The sequence below is a fragment of the Taudactylus pleione genome, unplaced genomic scaffold, assembly GCF_031769625.1.
Source record: "Taudactylus pleione unplaced genomic scaffold, aTauple2 ptg000495l, whole genome shotgun sequence".
NCBI lineage: Eukaryota > Metazoa > Chordata > Amphibia > Anura > Myobatrachidae > Taudactylus > Taudactylus pleione.
The window spans coordinates 137,565-154,583 of NW_028284897.1; the positions used below are offsets into that span (position 1 = coordinate 137,565).

Genomic DNA, 17,019 nt, shown 5'->3' on the forward strand with positions numbered 1-17,019 from the left:
AGTGACATCACTTATATCTATAGTAATAATACAGGGACATGACTGGGGAGGTGAGAGGATCTGGGAGTGTCACAGTGACATCACTTATATCTATAGTAATAATACAGGGACATGACTGGGGAGGTGAGAGGATCTGGGAGTGTCACAGTGACATCACTTATATCTATAGTAATAATACAGGGACATGACTGGGGAGGTGAGAGGATCTGGGAGTGTCACAGTGACATCACTTATATCTATAGTAATAATACAGGGACATGACTGGGGAGGTGAGAGGGTCTGGGAGTGTCAGTGACATCACTTATATCTATAGTAATAATACAGGGACATGACTGGGGAGGTGAGAGGATCTGGGAGTGTCACAGTGACATCACTTATATCTATAGTAATAATACAGGGACATGACTGGGGAGGTGAGTGGATCTGGGAGTATCACAGTGATTTCACTTATATCAATAGCCTTTCTCAGGTATAGTGTCAGTGCCTCAGTCTTCTCGTCAGCACAGCTGTAACCAAGCAGTATGTAGATGCTTTCAAATAATAGTATTAGTCCCTCCGTTCTTAAAGGACCTATGATAAGTTTAATATACAGTCACACCTAGAATCAACTCCAGACCTTTTACCTGCTTAATTGATAATGAAATAACGAGGGAATAGCCCACACCTGTCCATGAAATAGCTTTTGAGTTGATAGTCCCATTACTTTTGGCCCCTTAAAAAGTGTGAGGCACATATAGAAACCGTTGTAATTCCTACACCGTTCACCTGATTTGGATGTAATTACCCTGAAATTAAATCTGAAAGTCTGCAGGTAAAGCACATCTTGTTTGTTTCATTTCAAAGCCATTGTGGTGGTGAATAGAGGCCAAAATATGAAAATTCTGTCAATGTCCCAATATTTATGCACCTGACTGTATCTTTCTATTGATGTCTCCCTCAAAACACAGGAATACACATTGGTCAATAAGACATCTGGTGAGTGTGAGACACCCCCCAGCTATGCCTCCATCATGGTGCCTCCACCTCGCTCACTGATACATGAGAGAGACAATGACCAGAAGATCCAGGAACTCGCCAACAAGATCATTCAGCTGCTGACTGGAGAGGTGACTGCTGGGAATGGGACATTATACAGTAACACCAGGGGATGTGTCTGGGTGATGACCGGAGAGGTGACTGATGGGAATGGGACATTATACAGTAACACCAGGGGATGTGTCTGGGTGATGACCGGAGAGGTGACTGCTGGGAATGGGACATTATATAGTAACACCAGGGGATGTGTCTGGGTGATGACTGTATCATTGTGTGTGTCAAGTTCCTATAAGGTGTCAGGATGTCTCCATGCAGGAGGGGGAGTATAAAGAGGAACACAGGGGTCTATACAAGGACGTGATGATGGGATCTGTACACTGTATCAGCCGGAAGAGCACAAGCAGGTAGTCACACACCAGCTGGGATCTGTACACTGTATCCATAGGAAGAGCAGAAGCGGGTAGTCACACACCAGCTGGGATCTGTACACTGTATCAGCAGGAAGAGCAGAAGCGGGTAGTCACACACCAGCTGGGATCTGTACACTGTATCAGCAGGAGGAGCAGAAGCGGGTAGTCACACACCAGCTGGGATCTGTGCACTGTATCCGCAGGAAGAGCAGAAGCGGGTAGTCACACACCAGCTGGGATCTGTACACTATCCGCAGGAAGAGCAGAAGCGGGTAGTCACACACCAGCTGGGATCTGTACACTGTATCAGCAGGAAGAGCAGAAGCGGGTAGTCACACACCAGCTGGGATCTGTACACTGTATCAGCAGGAGGAGCTGAAGCGGGTAGTCACACACCAGCTGGGATCTGTACACTGTATCAGCAGGAAGAGCAGAAGCGGGTAGTCACACACCAGCTGGGATCTGTACACTGTATCAGCAGGAAGAGCAGAAGCGGGTAGTCACACACCAGCTGGGATCTGTACAATGTATCAGCAGGAAGAGCAGAAGCGAGTAGTCACACACCAGCTGGGATCTGTACACTGTATCAGCAGGAGGAGCTGAAGCGGGTAGTCGCACACCAGCTGGGATCTGTACACTGTATCAGCAGGATGAGCAGAAGCGGGTAGTCACACACCAGCTGGGATCTGTACGCTGTATCAGCAGGAGGAGCAGAAGCGGGTAGTCGCACACCAGCTGGGATCTGTACACTGTATCAGCAGGAGGAGCAGAAGCGGGTAGTCGCACACCAGCTGGGATCTGTACACTGTACCATACTCTGAAATTGCTTAACTTCCTGCATGCATCTAAAGCTCAGGCTGCGCAAAGCCATCGCATTGGCTAATTTATGCATGCCCCTGCAGCGGCGTTCTAACGCAATGGCATGCCTGCGTTTCGCCGATCACCACCTTCAAATGGCACTTCCTTTCAATCCTTATGCGGTGGGTCTGCGCACTCACTGCGATCACTTTCCCGATCGCAGTGAAGTGTTCATGCACGCGCACTGCGATGCATGAGCAGAACACAATTGATCGGGTGCATTCGTTTGCAATTTTGCGATTCAAGTTGAACCAGGCCCTGTATCAGCAGGAACAGCAGAAGGTAGTTACAGGTAGTTACACACCAGCTGGAATCTGTACACTGTATCAGCAGGAAGAGCAGAAGAGGGTAGTCACACACAAGTATACTGTATCACCTAGCATCGTGTGCAAACATAGTCTGGATAGCACTAGTAATCACCTAGCTGCAACTGCTAGGTCTGCCCCAGCTTTACAGTGTCAAAGGATGAGGATACAAGGGCACTAGGTCTTTCAGACATCTTGCACATCCACTGATGAACTTCCGCAATGCTGGAAAGAGGAGGAGACGTATTATATACCATCCTATTGGATGTGTTTTTATAAACTTGTAACTCGCTAAGTTAAAAGGAATTTAACCCACTGTAAGAGCTACCATGGAGAACATTAAATAAAATTAATTTTCAGGTACATAATTTGCTGTTTTCTCTGAAATCTAGTTTGGAGACAGTGGATACTCTGGGGCAGAGAGTGCGGAGCAGAGACACCAGCAAGAGTATGAGGGTTTCTGGGTAATATAAAGTGACCTTTCTCCTGTCACCACACTCTGTACCTCATAGTATCCAGTGTCCTTAAGAGGACTGAGAGAGAAGGATTAATAATGCAAGTACAAAAATCCAATATTTCATTATATCACCTGTGTGCATCTAATACAATTTTATTTTGTGGGTTATTTAGAGTGAAGATCTGAATGATATTATGGTAGAAGATACAGAGGGCGAAGAAGAGACGTATGTGACTGATATAAAGGCAGAGGGAGAAGAAGAGACGTATGTGACTGATATGAAGGCGGAAGATATAGAGGGAGAAGAAGAGACGTATGTGACTGATATGAAGGCGGCAGATATAGAGGGAGAAGAGCCGTATGTGACTGATATAAAGGCAGAGGGAGAAGAAGAGACGTACGTGACTGATATAAAGGCAGAAGATATAGAGGGAGAAGAAGAGACGTATGTGACTGATATAAAGGCAGAAGATATAGAGAGAGAAGAAGAGACGTATGTGACTGATATAAAGGCAGAAGATATAGAGGGAGAAGAAGAGACGTATGTGACTGATATAAAGGCAGCAGATATAGAGGGAGAAGAAGAGACGCATGTGACTGATATGAAGGCAGAAGATATAGAGGGAGAAGAAGAGACGTATGTGAGGGGTGATCAGCAGTGTAAGGAGGAGGAAATCCCTACAGATATCGGTACAGGTGAGTAATAAACACTTATTACAGAAAGAGACATATATTCTCTCTGTGCACAATGAGTGTTCAGTTAGATTTTAACCAGTGTATTATGTGTGGTATTTGTATGTTCTACTAGTTTTGAGTGGATTTCCTTCCCCAATACAAAATGTACTAGTATGTTAAATGAGCCCCTATTACACTCCTGCTCTCCCCTCACATCATGTCATTGTATGTTACCAGCCCAGAGATCTGACCAGTCTCCTCCCCACACTCTCTGGTGTATCTCATACATCAGGAGCCATCAGCCCCTATTATACTCCTGCTCTCCCCCTCACATCATGTCACTGTGTGTTACCAGCCCAGAGATCTGACCAGTCTCCTCCCCACACTCTCTGGTGTATCTCATACATCAGGAGCCATCAGCCCCTATTATACTCCTGCTCTCCCCCTCACATCATGTCACTGTGTGTTACCAGCCCAGAGATCTGACCAGTCTCCTCCCTACACTCTCTGGTGTATCTCATACATCAGTACAAGGGATGTCACTATAATGATTAAATCACTGGTTAAGGTAATGAGACCCTATGTGACATTACCCATGATCCTCTTCCAGCACTACTACATGTGATAATAGCCATTATCTTCCTTGAGTAATATTATGTGACTGACTGACTGGTTTACAGTATACTACACATCACAACACACGTCACACAAACTCCACCTTCTCACATACACACACAGAGCTATAACCACACACCCGTCATTGCTCAATGGCTCCCTCCAGTCTTGATGCTTGGATGCTCTGTACTGTTGCACTTTATCTGCTGACCAGTCTCTGTATCCTGCTCTGCCCTTCTGCTGTCTTCATCACTCTACTGTTGCCAGTCTGTGCCCTGCACCATTCCCATACCCTGTCCTGCTGCCTCCCCCGCTCTGTGCCCTGCACCATTCCTCTACCCTGTCCTTCTGCCTCCCCCGCTCTGTGCCCTGCACCATTCCCCTACCCTGTCCTGCTGCCTCCCATGCTCTGTGCCCTGCGTCATTCCCCTACCCTGTCCTACTGCCTCCCCCGCTCTGTGCCATTCCCCTACTCTGTCCTGATGCCTCCCCCGCTCTGTGCCATTCCCGTACTCTGTCCTGCTGCCTCCCCCGCTCTGTGTCCTGCACCATTCCCCTACCCTGTCCTGCTGCCTCCCCTGCTCTGTACTATTCCCCTACCCTGTCGTGCTGCCTCCCCCACTCTGTGCTCTGCACCATTCCCCTGCCCTGTCCTGCTGCCTCCCCCGCTCTGTGCCCTGCACCATTCCCCTACCCTGTCCTACTGCCTCCCCCGCTCTGTGCCCTGCATTATTCCCCTACCCTGTCCTGCTGCCTTCCCCGCTCTGTGCCATGCACCATTCCCCTACCCTGTCCTGCTGCCTCCCATGCTCTGTGCCCTGCAGCATTCCCCTACCCTGTCCTGCTGCCTCCCCCGCTCTGTGCCCTGCAGCATTCCCCTACCCTGTCCTGCTGCCTCCCCCGTTCTGTGCCCTGTGCCATTCCCCTACCCTGTCCTGCTGCCTCCCCTGCTCTGTGCCTTGCACCATTCCCCTACCCTGTCCTGCTGCCTCCCCCGCTCTGTACCCTGCACCATTCCCATACCCTGTCCTGCTGCCTCCCCCGCTCTGTGCCCTGCACCATTCCTCTACCCTGTCCTGCTGCCTCCCCCGCTCTGTGCCCTGCACCATTCCCCTACCCTGTCCTTCTGCCTCCCCCGCTCTGTGCCCTGCACCATTCCCCTACCCTGTCCTGCTGCCTCCCATGCTTTGTGCCCTGCACCATTCCCCTACCCTGTCCTGCTGCCTCCCCCGCTCTGTGCCCTGTGCCATTCCCCTACCCTGTCCTGCTGCCTCCTCCGCTCTGTGCCCTGCACCATTCCCCTACCCTGTCCTGCTGCCTCCCCCGCTCTATGCCGCCATCATTCTGTGTTGCTCTGTCCTATCGCTCTCCTTCCCTCTCAGCGGTTATATACAGTGACTCATTACCCTGTTGGTAACATGACTCTGGTGGGGCTGCTCTCCCTGAGGATGACCAGAGGACCATATAGAGGCTGCTTTTGCTACATATATATCCACCTGGAGAACTTTGTGTAGTGTGGACGCAGTTGTTGGAAATTAGCCCACAAGTTTCCTGTGTGTATGTGTGAGGGAGGTCTAGATGGGTATTGTGGTTCACCAATGTCACTGGCTAATGAGGCTTATGCTCTGTGATGATGGCTAGGGAACGTTACCCAGCATTTGGGGGAAGATATCCATTGGTGATGTGCCATCTGCATGTATGAAATTGCTGTTAATGTGGGTGTGGCTTTATAAGCCAATATTTAATATGTTCATTTATTTGTACACTTGTAAATGTAATAATGTGGTCATTGGGTCTGTTTCAGAGCCGGTCGCTATTTGCGAACGGTCATTCTGATAAAGGGGGTGGCTATTTAAATGAACCGTTCGCTCTTTGCGGTCTGTTGACGCCTCTAAGTCTGAACGAGCGAACAAAACATGCTGTCGTTTTTTTGAAAAATACGCCCCCTGGCCGCTCGCATCATACGTCATGTCCGCTATTTAATAGATTAATCGAGTACATCGAACAGCGTATGAACTGCTCGCTATTCTTGTGGCTGTTTTTTCCTACCGCTATATTGCGAGCAGTTCTGACTTTAAAACAACCAAGTGACGTGGTCAATGACGCTGCTGTATTAATTATGCACACCCATAAAACGCCCGTTTTGACCTTTAAGCACGCCTGCGTTCTGATCTCCACTCCCCGTTATCAAGCACCTTCCCCTGTTACCACCCACATACGCCTCCTCCTGTCACTCAAATTAGCAGGCATTCGCTATTTAGCGAACAAACGATTTTCGGCCGCACTGACTGGTTCGCGCATGCGTATTAGAAACCGTACGCATGCGCAGATGTGCAAACATCTCTCGGAACGAGACCCATAGTTTGTACCTGCAAATTAAACAAATATCTTCATTCATAATAGTAACACAGTGGTGTAATGGTTAACATTACTTTCTCACTACACTGAAGTCATGAGTTTAATTCTAATATAAGGTGCTATCAATGTGGAGTTTGTATGTGTTTCCTCCAACCCTCCAAAAATCATAGTAGTAGGTTGATTGGCTCCTGACACACAATAAACCTAGTGCGTGTATATGTGTATCCATGTGGTAGGGAATATAGAGTGTAAGCTCCACTGGGGCAGGGACTGATGTGAATGACTAAATATTCTCTGTAAGGTGCTGTGTAATGTGTATGCACTGTATAAAGAGCTCTAATTAATAATAATACAACATTTATTGTATTTCCAGCAGATGGACGCACAAGCAGGAATGACTTGGAGGAAGATCTCATCTTGTCTACAGATATTAAATTAGAAGATATCACACAGGAATCTCCAGGAGACAGATCGATTATGCTAAATATACATCCAGATATATCATCTGATCCCTCCAATCACAAGGACTATTCTATTGATACTATCGCTTTTATTACACATAGTGCAGTTCATATACCTGCTACAATATTTTCCTGTTCTGGGTGTGGGAAGTGTTTTACATGTAAATTGTTTCTTGTTAGACATGAGAGAAGTCACAGAGGTGAGAAACTATTTCCATGTTCTGAGTGTGGGAAATGTTTTACTCAAAAATCACATCTAATTATACATCAGAGATGTCACACAGGGGAGAAACCATTTCCATGCTCTGAGTGTGAGAAATGTTTTACACAGAAATCACATCTTGTTACACATCAGAAACGTCACACAGGTGAGAGGCCATTTCCATGTTCTGAGTGTGGGAAATATTTTACACGGCAATCATATCTTGTTAGACATCAGAGAAGTCACACAGGTGAGAAACCATTTCCCTGTTCTGAGTGTGGGAAATGTTTTACACAGAAATCCGATCTAGTTAGACATCAGAGAAATCACACAGGTGAGAAACCATTTCCATGTTCTGAGTGTGGGAAATGTTTTACATATAGATCGAGCCTTGTTAAACATCAGCTCTCACACAGGCGAAAAGCATTTCTATGATACAAAACAGGGATGTAGCAACACTACACTCACAGTATTCTAACATTTTAAGTTATCCATCCGCAGATAATTGGGATGTGTCATTAATATAAAAAGAGGAGGAATGTACAGCGCTAGGGAAATCTAAACAACAATAAATAATATAGGGCTTGATAAAGCAACATTAAAATGTATAGTATTTAATATGAAGATTCCCAGGGGTGGTGACAGATTTTGCCATCTGTGCCATCAGGAGGTGATGTGGATGTTCTAACTGAATTCACTCCACCCAGATGGTTTAAACTACTCAGTCAAACTCATCACTATTATCTGATACTCTCTGATCTTTGAGACTAGATAGTCAAGAACCCCTTCATCTGGTCCTACCAACCACCTAGATATTTGTTATAATCCTCTTTGTGACCTTTCGTATGTAAATTTCTACCTCTTTGTTTATATGTGTGTGTGTATATTATTTTTATTTATTATGTTATTTATATAGCGCACACATATTCTGCAGCGCTTTATAGAGAATATTTGTCCCTTCACATCAGTTCCTGTCCCAGTGGAGCTTACACTCTATATTCCCTATCACATGCTCACACACATACACACTAGGGTTCATTTTTGTTGGGGGCCAATTAGCCTAAAAGTATATTTTTGGAGTGTGGGAGGAAACCAGAGCACCCGGAGGAACCCCACGCAAGCACAGGGAGAACATACAAACTCCACACAGTTAGGGCCGTAGTGGGAATTGAACCCACAATATTAGTGCTGTGAGGCAGTAATGCTAACCATTGTGTGTATATATTATATATCAGTATGATTCCAGTATCAGAATATACAGAGAGATCTTACATGTGGTTCTCATTATGCCTAAATCTAAGCTATCTATATTCTATATAATTACAGAATAAGGTTCCAATAGGGATGTAAGATTAATATTCACTTAAAAGCTTGGTTATATATTTATCAAACAGGACTCAAAATAAACAGTAGCGGGCAGTGTCAGACCCGCTGGCAGTTAGTTACCTCAGACCGCTGAATCATAGGTGGTCCATTAGCACAGTGATATTTGTATGCTGCAACAGTGCCCGAGTCCCGATAACACGGGATTCCAATAAACAGTAGCGGGCAGTGTCAGACCCGCTGGCATTTAGTTTCCTCAGACCGCTGAATCATAGGTGGTCCATTAGCACAGTGTTATATGTATGTAGCAACAGTGCCCAAGTCCCGATAACACGGGATTCCAATAAACAGTAGCGGGCAGTGTCAGACCCGCTGGCATTTAGTCACCTCAGACCGCTGAATCATAGGTGGTCCATTAGCACAGTGATATATGTATGCAGCAACAGCGCCTGAGTCCCGATCACACGGGATTCCAATAAACAGTAGCGGGCAGTGTCAGACCCGCTGGCATTTAGTTACCTCAGACCGCTGAATCATAGGTGGTCCATTAGCACAGTGATATATGTATGCAGCAACAGCGCCTGAGTCCCGATAACACGGGATTCCAATAAACAGTAGCGGGCAGTGTCAGACCCGCTGGCATTAAGTCACCTCAGACGGCTGAATCATAGGTGGTCCATTAGCACAGTGATATATGTATGCTGCAACAGCGCCTGAGTCCCGATCAGAGGGGATTCCAATAAACAGTAGCGGGCAGTGTCAGACCCGCTGGCAATTAATTACCTCAGACCGCTGAATCATAGGTGGTCCATTAGCACAGTGATATTTGTATGCTGCAACAGTGCCTGAGTCCCGATAACACGGGATTCCAATAAACAGTAGCGGGCAGTGTCAGACACGCTGGCATTTAGTTTCCTCAGACCGCTGAATCATAGGTGGTCCATTAGCACAGTGATATATGTATGCTGCAACAGTGCCCGAGTCCCGATAACATGGGATTCCAATAAACAGTAGCGGGCAGTGTCAGACCCGCTGGCATTTAGTCACCTCAGACCGCTGAATCATAGGTGGTCCATTAGCACAGTGATATATGTATGCCGCAACAGTGCCCGAGTCCCGATAACAGTTGATTCCAAATAAACAGCGGGCAGTGGCAGACCCGCTGGCATTTAGTTTCCTCAGACCGCTGAATCATAGGTGGTCCATTAGCACAGTGATATTTGTATGCTGCAACAGTGCCCGAGTCCCGATAACACGGGATTCCAATAAACAGTAGCGGGCAGTGGCAGACCCGCTGGCATTTAGTCACCTCAGACCGCTGAATCATAGGTGGTCCATTAGCACAGTGATATATGTATGCTGCAACAGTGCCTGAGCCCCGATAACACGGGATCCCAAATAAACAGTAGCGGGCAGTGTCAGACCCGCTGGCATTTAGTTACCTCAGACCGCTGAATCATAGGTGGTCCATTAGCACAGTGATATTTGTATGCAGCAACAGCGCCTGAGTCCCGATCACACGGGATCCCAAATAAACAGTAGCGGGCAGTGTCAGATCCGCTGGCATTTAGTTACCTCAGATCGCTGAATCATAGGTGGTCCATTAGCACAGTGATATATGTATGCCGCAACAGTGCCCGAGTCCCGATAACAGGGAATTCCAAATAAACAGTAGCGGGCAGTGTCAGACCCGCTGGCATTTAGTCACCTCAGACCGCTGAAACATAGGTGGTCCATTAGCACAGTGATATATGTATGCAGCAACAGCGCCTGAGTCCCGATCACACGGGATCCCAAATAAACAGTAGCGGGCAGTGTCAGATCCGCTGGCATTTAGTTACCTCAGATCGCTGAATCATAGGTGGTCCATTAGCACAGTGATATATGTATGCCGCAACAGTGCCCGAGTCCCGATAACAGGGAATTCCAAATAAACAGTAGCGGGCAGTGTCAGACCCGCTGGCATTTAGTCACCTCAGACCGCTGAATCAAAGGTGGTCCATTAGCACAGTGATATATGTATGTAGCAACAGCGCCTGAGTCCCGATCAGGGGGGATTCCAAATAAACAGTAGCCGGCAGTGTCAGAACCGCTGGCACTTAGTTACCTCAGACCGCTGAATCATAGGTGGTCCATTAGCACAGTGTTATATGTATGCAGCAACAGTGCCCGAGTCCCGATCACACGGGATTCCAATAAACAGTAGCGGGAAGTGTCAGACCCGCTGGCATTTAGTTACCTCAGACCGCTGAATCATAGGTGGTCCATTAGCACAGTGATATATGTATGCCGCAACAGTGCCCGAGTCCCGATAACACGGGATTCCAATAAACAGTAGCGGGCAGTGTCAGACCCGCTGGCAATTAATTACCTCAGACCGCTGAATCATAGGTGGTCCATTAGCACAGTGATATTTGTATGCTGCAACAGTGCCCGAGTCCCGATAACACGGGATTCCAATAAACAGTAGCGGGCAGTGTCAGACCCGCTGGCATTTAGTTTCCTCAGACCGCTGAATCATAGGTGGTCCATTAGCACAGTGATATTTGTATGCTGCAACAGTGCCCGAGTCCCGAAAACATGGGATTCCAATAAACAGTAGCGGGCAGTGTCAGACCCGCTGGCATTTAGTCACCTCAGACCGCTGAATCATAGGTGGTCCATTAGCACAGTGATATATGTATGCCGCAACAGTGCCCGAGTCCCGATAACAGTTGATTCCAAATAAACAGCGGGCAGTGGCAGACCCGCTGGCATTTAGTTTCCTCAGACCGCTGAATCATAGGTGGTCCATTAGCACAGTGATATTTGTATGCTGCAACAGTGCCCGAGTCCCGATAACACGGGATTCCAATAAACAGTAGCGGGCAGTGTCAGACCCGCTGGCATTTATTCACCTCAGACCGCTGAATCATAGGTGGTCCATTAGCACAGTGTTATATGTATGCAGCAACAGCGCCTGAGTCCCGATCACACGGGATTCCAATAAACAGTAGCGGGCAGTGTCAGACCCGTTGGCATTTAGTTACCTCAGACCGCTGAATCATAGGTGGTCCATTAGCACAGTGATATTTGTATGCTGCAACAGCTCCCGAGTCCCGATAACACGGGATTCCAATAAACAGTAGCGGGCAGTGTCAGACCCGCTGGCATTTAGTCACCTCAGACGGCTGAATCAAAGGTGGTCCATTAGCACAGTGATATATGTATGCTGCAACAGCGCCTGAGTCCCGATCACACGGGATTCCAATAAACAGTAGCGGGCAGTGTCAGACCCGCTGGCATTTAGTTACCTCAGACCGCTGAATCATAGGTGGTCCATTAGCACAGTGATATATGTATGCAGCAACAGCGCCTGAGTCCCGATCACACGGGATTCCAATAAACAGTAGCGGGCAGTGTCAGACCCCCTGGCATTTAGTTTCCTCTGACCGCTGAATCATAGGTGGTCCATTAGCACAGTGTTATATGTATGTAGCAACAGTGCCCAAGTCCCGATAACACGGGATTCCAATAAACAGTAGCGGGCAGTGTCAGACCCGCTGGCATTTAGTCACCTCAGACCGCTGAATCATAGGTGGTCCATTAGCACAGTGATATATGTATGCAGCAACAGCGCCTGAGTCCCGATCACACGGGATTCCAATAAATAGTAGCCGGCAGTGTGAGACCCGCTCGCATTTAGTTACCTCAGACCGCTGAATCATAGGTGGTCCATTAGCACAGTGATATATGTATGCAGCAACAGTGCCCGAGTCCCGATAACACGGGATTCCAATAAACAGTAGCGGGCAGTGTCAGACCCGCTGGCATTAAGTCACCTCAGACGGCTGAATCATAGGTGGTCCATTAGCACAGTGATATATGTATGCTGCAACAGCGCCTGAGCCCTGATCAGAGGGGATTCCAAATAAACAGTAGCGGGCAGTGTCAGACCCGCTGGCAATTAATTACCTCAGACCGCTGAATCATAGGTGGTCCATTAGCACAGTGATATTTGTATGCTGCAACAGTGCCCGAGTCCCGATAACACGGGATTCCAATAAACAGTAGCGGGCAGTGTCAGACCCGCTGGCATTTAGTTTCCTCAGACCGCTGAATCATAGGTGGTCCATTAGCACAGTGATATTTGTATGCTGCAACAGTGCCCGAGTCCCGATAACATGGGATTCCAATAAACAGTAGCGGGCAGTGTCAGACCCGCTGGCATTTAGTCACCTCAGACCGCTGAATCATAGGTGGTCTATTAGCACAGTGATATATGTATGCCGCAACAGTTTCCGAATCCCGATAACAGTTGATTCCAAATAAACAGTAGCGGGCAGTGTCAGATCCGCTGGCATTTAGTTACCTCAGACCGCTGAATCATAGGTGGTCCATTAGGACAGTGATATATGTATGCAGCAACAGCGCCTGAGTCCCGATCACACGGGATCCCAAATAAACAGTAGCGGGCAGTGTCAGATCCGCTGGCATTTAGTTACCTCAGATCGCTGAATCATAGGTGGTCCATTAGCACAGTGATATATGTATGCCGCAACAGTGCCCGAGTCCCGATAACAGGGAATTCCAAATAAACAGTAGCGGGCAGTGTCAGACCCGCTGGCATTTAGTCACCTCAGACCGCTGAATCATAGGTGGTCCATTAGCACAGTGATATATGTATGTAGCAATAGCGCCTGAGTCCCGATCAGGGGGGATTCCAAATAAACAGTAGCGGGCAGTGTCAGACCCGCTGGCACTTAGTTACCTCAGACCGCTGAATCATAGGTGGTCCATTAGCACAGTGATATTTGTATGCAGCAACAGCGCCTGAGTCCCGATCACACGGGATCCCAAATAAACAGTAGCGGGCAGTGTCAGACCAGCTGGCATTTAGTCACCTCAGACCGCTGAATCATAGGTGGTCCATTAGCACAGTGATATATGTATGTAGCAACAGCGCCTGAGTCCCGATCAGGGGGGATTCCAAATAAACAGTAGCGGGCAGTGTCAGACCCGCTGGCACTTAGTTACCTCAGACCGCTGAATCATAGGTGGTCCATTAGCACAGTGTTATATGTATGCAGCAACAGTGCCCGAGTCCCGATCACACGGGATTCCAATAAACAGTAGCGGGCAGTGTCAGACCCGCTGGCATTTAGTTTCCTCAGACCGCTGAATCATAGGTGGTCCATTAGCACAGTGATATTTGTATGCTGCAACAGTGCCCGAGTCCCGATAACACGGGATTCCAATAAACAGTAGCGGGCAGTGTCAGACCCGCTGGCATTTAGTTTCCTCAGACCGCTGAATCATAGGTGGTCCATTAGCACAGTGATATTTGTATGCTGCAACAGTGCCCGAGTCCCGATAACATGGGATTCCAATAAACAGTAGCGGGCAGTGTCAAACCCGCTGGCATTTAGTCACCTCAGACCGCTGAATCATAGGTGGTCCATTAGCACAGTGATATATGTATGCCGCAACAGTGCCCGAGTCCCGATAACAGTTGATTCCAAATAAACAGCGGGCAGTGGCAGACCCGCTGGCATTTAGTTTCCTCAGACCGCTGAATCATAGGTGGTCCATTAGCACAGTGATATTTGTATGCTGCAACAGTGCCCGAGTCCCGATAACACGGGATTCCAATAAACAGTAGCGGGCAGTGTCAGACCCGCTGGCATTACGCTGGCATTAAGTCACCTCAGACCGCTGAATCATAGGGGGTCCATTAGCACAGTGATATATGTATGCTGCAACAGCGCCTGAGTCCTGATCAGAGGGGATTCCAAATAAACAGTAGCGGGCAGTGTCAGACCCGCTGGCAATTAATTACCTCAGACCGCTGAATCATAGGTGGTCCATTAGCACAGTGATATTTGTATGCTGCAACAGTGCCCGAGTCCCGATAACACGGGATTCCAATAAACAGTAGCGGGCAGTGTCAGACCCGCTGGCATTTAGTTTCCTCAGACCGCTGAATCATAGGTGGTCCATTAGCACAGTGTTATATGTATGCAGCAACAGTGCCCGAGTCCCGATCACACGGGATTCCAATAAACAGTAGCGGGCAGTGTCAGACCCGCTGGCATTTAGTTTCCTCAGACCGCTGAATCATAGGTGGTCCATTAGCACAGTGATATTTGTATGCTGCAACAGTGCCCGAGTCCCGATAACACGGGATTCCAATAAACAGTAGCGGGCAGTGTCAGACCCGCTGGCATTTAGTTACCTCAGACCGCTGAATCATAGGTGGTCCATTAGCACAGTGTTATATGTATGCAGGAACAGCGCCTGAGTCCCGATCACACGGTAGCCGGCAGTGTCAGACCCGTTGTGGACAATGTAAGATCACGGGGCTACACATTTACACTGTGACGGCTGTTTAGGATAAAGAAAGAGAAACGCGGAGCGGAGATCTCACATTCTAATAATCGCATCTATAAGAATGAATAAAGCTGTTGGTGTTTGAGACGGGGACAATAATGTACGGTGCGGAGATCCCGCTTACTAACAACAATTGCATTAACTGAAAATAAGGGGAATAATAATAATTACAATACCCTGAAAACAAAGGGATTGTTCGGTGGAATAGAATGGGTATGATATCCTCTCTACTCACCGTTACTACAAATCCAAGGATTCCACACATCAACGAAACCCCTTTTTCCCCCTCCCCCCTCCTTTTTTCCCCCTCCTTTTCCCCCTCCCCCCTCCTTTTTCCCCTCCCTCCTTTTCCCCTAACCCCTCCTTTTCCACTCCCCCCTCCTTTTCCCCCTCCCCTCTCCTCCTTTTCGAGTCTCTACCTATAACTAAACAGCCAAAAAAGATAAAGTAACAATAATTCCAGCTGTGGACCCGAGTAACATTGAAGTAACAAATTAGCTTACAGTGTTACAAATGCTCTTCTGTCATTTGAAAATAAATGTGTCCTGAGAAGGTAAAACTGTACAACCATAAATACCAACCAATTCTATGTACATATATGAGTATATTAAAAATGAAATGATTGTGCAGATTGTCCCATTGAGGAGACACGTAAACCATTAGAAATATGAGAACAATAATTACAAATATAACTGTGATTCAGCGGAACTAATCATTTTCTTTATTAAATGAAACATTATTTCTGGTCTTTGAGCACAGTCTTACTATCTTTATTGTAATTGTATTGTATGTGATCTTAAACAAAAAATCATCAATAAAGGTTATGTTTTATGATTAGAATTCAGCTAAATAGTAATTATAGAGAAGGCCCCGGCGTGCACCCTGGTAGTCTCACGCCATGTTTTTTCGGTTCTTGATTCCAGTTGTAGTTAGTGAGCAGGGTAGCGGCACCCCCTACTCAGAAATCATAGCGGCACCCCCTACTCAGAAATCATGAATAAATAACGGAATGTATACTGGGTAATAAACACAGCATGGTTTGGAGAATTTTGGGAGAAAAGGGATAATAATAAACACAAACTTAAGAGAATCTATGCTGGAATTCCCCAAAACCTTTATAACTAAGGAAATTCAATGAGCCGCTTTTCACAGGTGCAAATTCTTCATAGGAAAAAGCTGCAAAAAGTTTTCCCCACTTCCAGAGTAGGTGAAAAAAGTGCGAAATCCCAATTTCTTCAGGGTCCATAGGGCTCCACAGGGAGACCTTGGGGTGTAGGTGGGACCAAACACACAGTTAAAGCTTTTGCCATCCCAGGATGCAATAGTCCTTCCCCCTATACCCCGTCCCTGATCCTGAGGCCAATCAATCAGTTTTGTTGGTGGCCGGCAGGAGTCAGTTCACCTTTGTCACAGTGGGCTGCCTTATGCAGCCCAAAGCTTTATTTTATGAGTTATTTTACTTTTTTGTACTCACGAGTGTGCAGCATCAGACAAAACATGGGGCATCTGTGCTGCCGCTCTATCAACCCTCTGGGTACCGCAACTCCATAGCCTCGCTTGGCACTTTTGGTGGGGCTCTCCGGGACCTTGCTAGCTGGCACTGCGGGAGTACCCAAGATTGCAACTCGGGGACAGGTAAGGCTGGTTAACGCTCGCGGTAACCTGTGGCTGGGCAGTCTTACCTCTGGTCTCAGGGGACAGACCGGAGGCACTGAGCGTGAACACTGGCTTCATCCGCGTAATCCACTTGACCACCAGGGTACATATGGAGCGGGATCCAGCTTCCCGGTGGTTAACAATCAGCAGGGGAGCTCAGCTACCTTATTACAGCGGCTCCTCCCCCAGCTCAGGGCACCAATCAGTCGTGGCCTAGCCTCACTGAGCTGCTCTCCTTCAGCCCCGCCTCATCAGGTCTCTGTTGGCCATCGTCTACAGGCTCAGCCTCAGCTCT

General features: G+C 47.5%; 1 protein-coding gene across 8 annotated transcripts in view; it reads left to right on the forward strand.

Moving 5' to 3' along the window:
* The window catches only part of LOC148502483 (uncharacterized), a 170,174-nt gene that overhangs the window by 60,303 nt on the left and 92,852 nt on the right, over positions 1–17,019 (forward strand). For 3 of the 8 annotated variants that reach the window (XM_088449753.1, XM_088449754.1, XM_088449755.1), the window contains one exon: positions 7,316–7,810. In XM_088449753.1, the coding sequence (XP_088305879.1) occupies positions 7,316–7,810 (495 nt within the window). Of the gene's footprint in view, positions 1–2,751; positions 2,761–3,448; positions 3,762–7,086; positions 7,811–17,019 lie in introns of all 8 variants that reach the window. The other 5 variants (XM_088449760.1, XM_088449759.1, XM_088449758.1 and 2 more) reach the window with 5 other exon arrangements.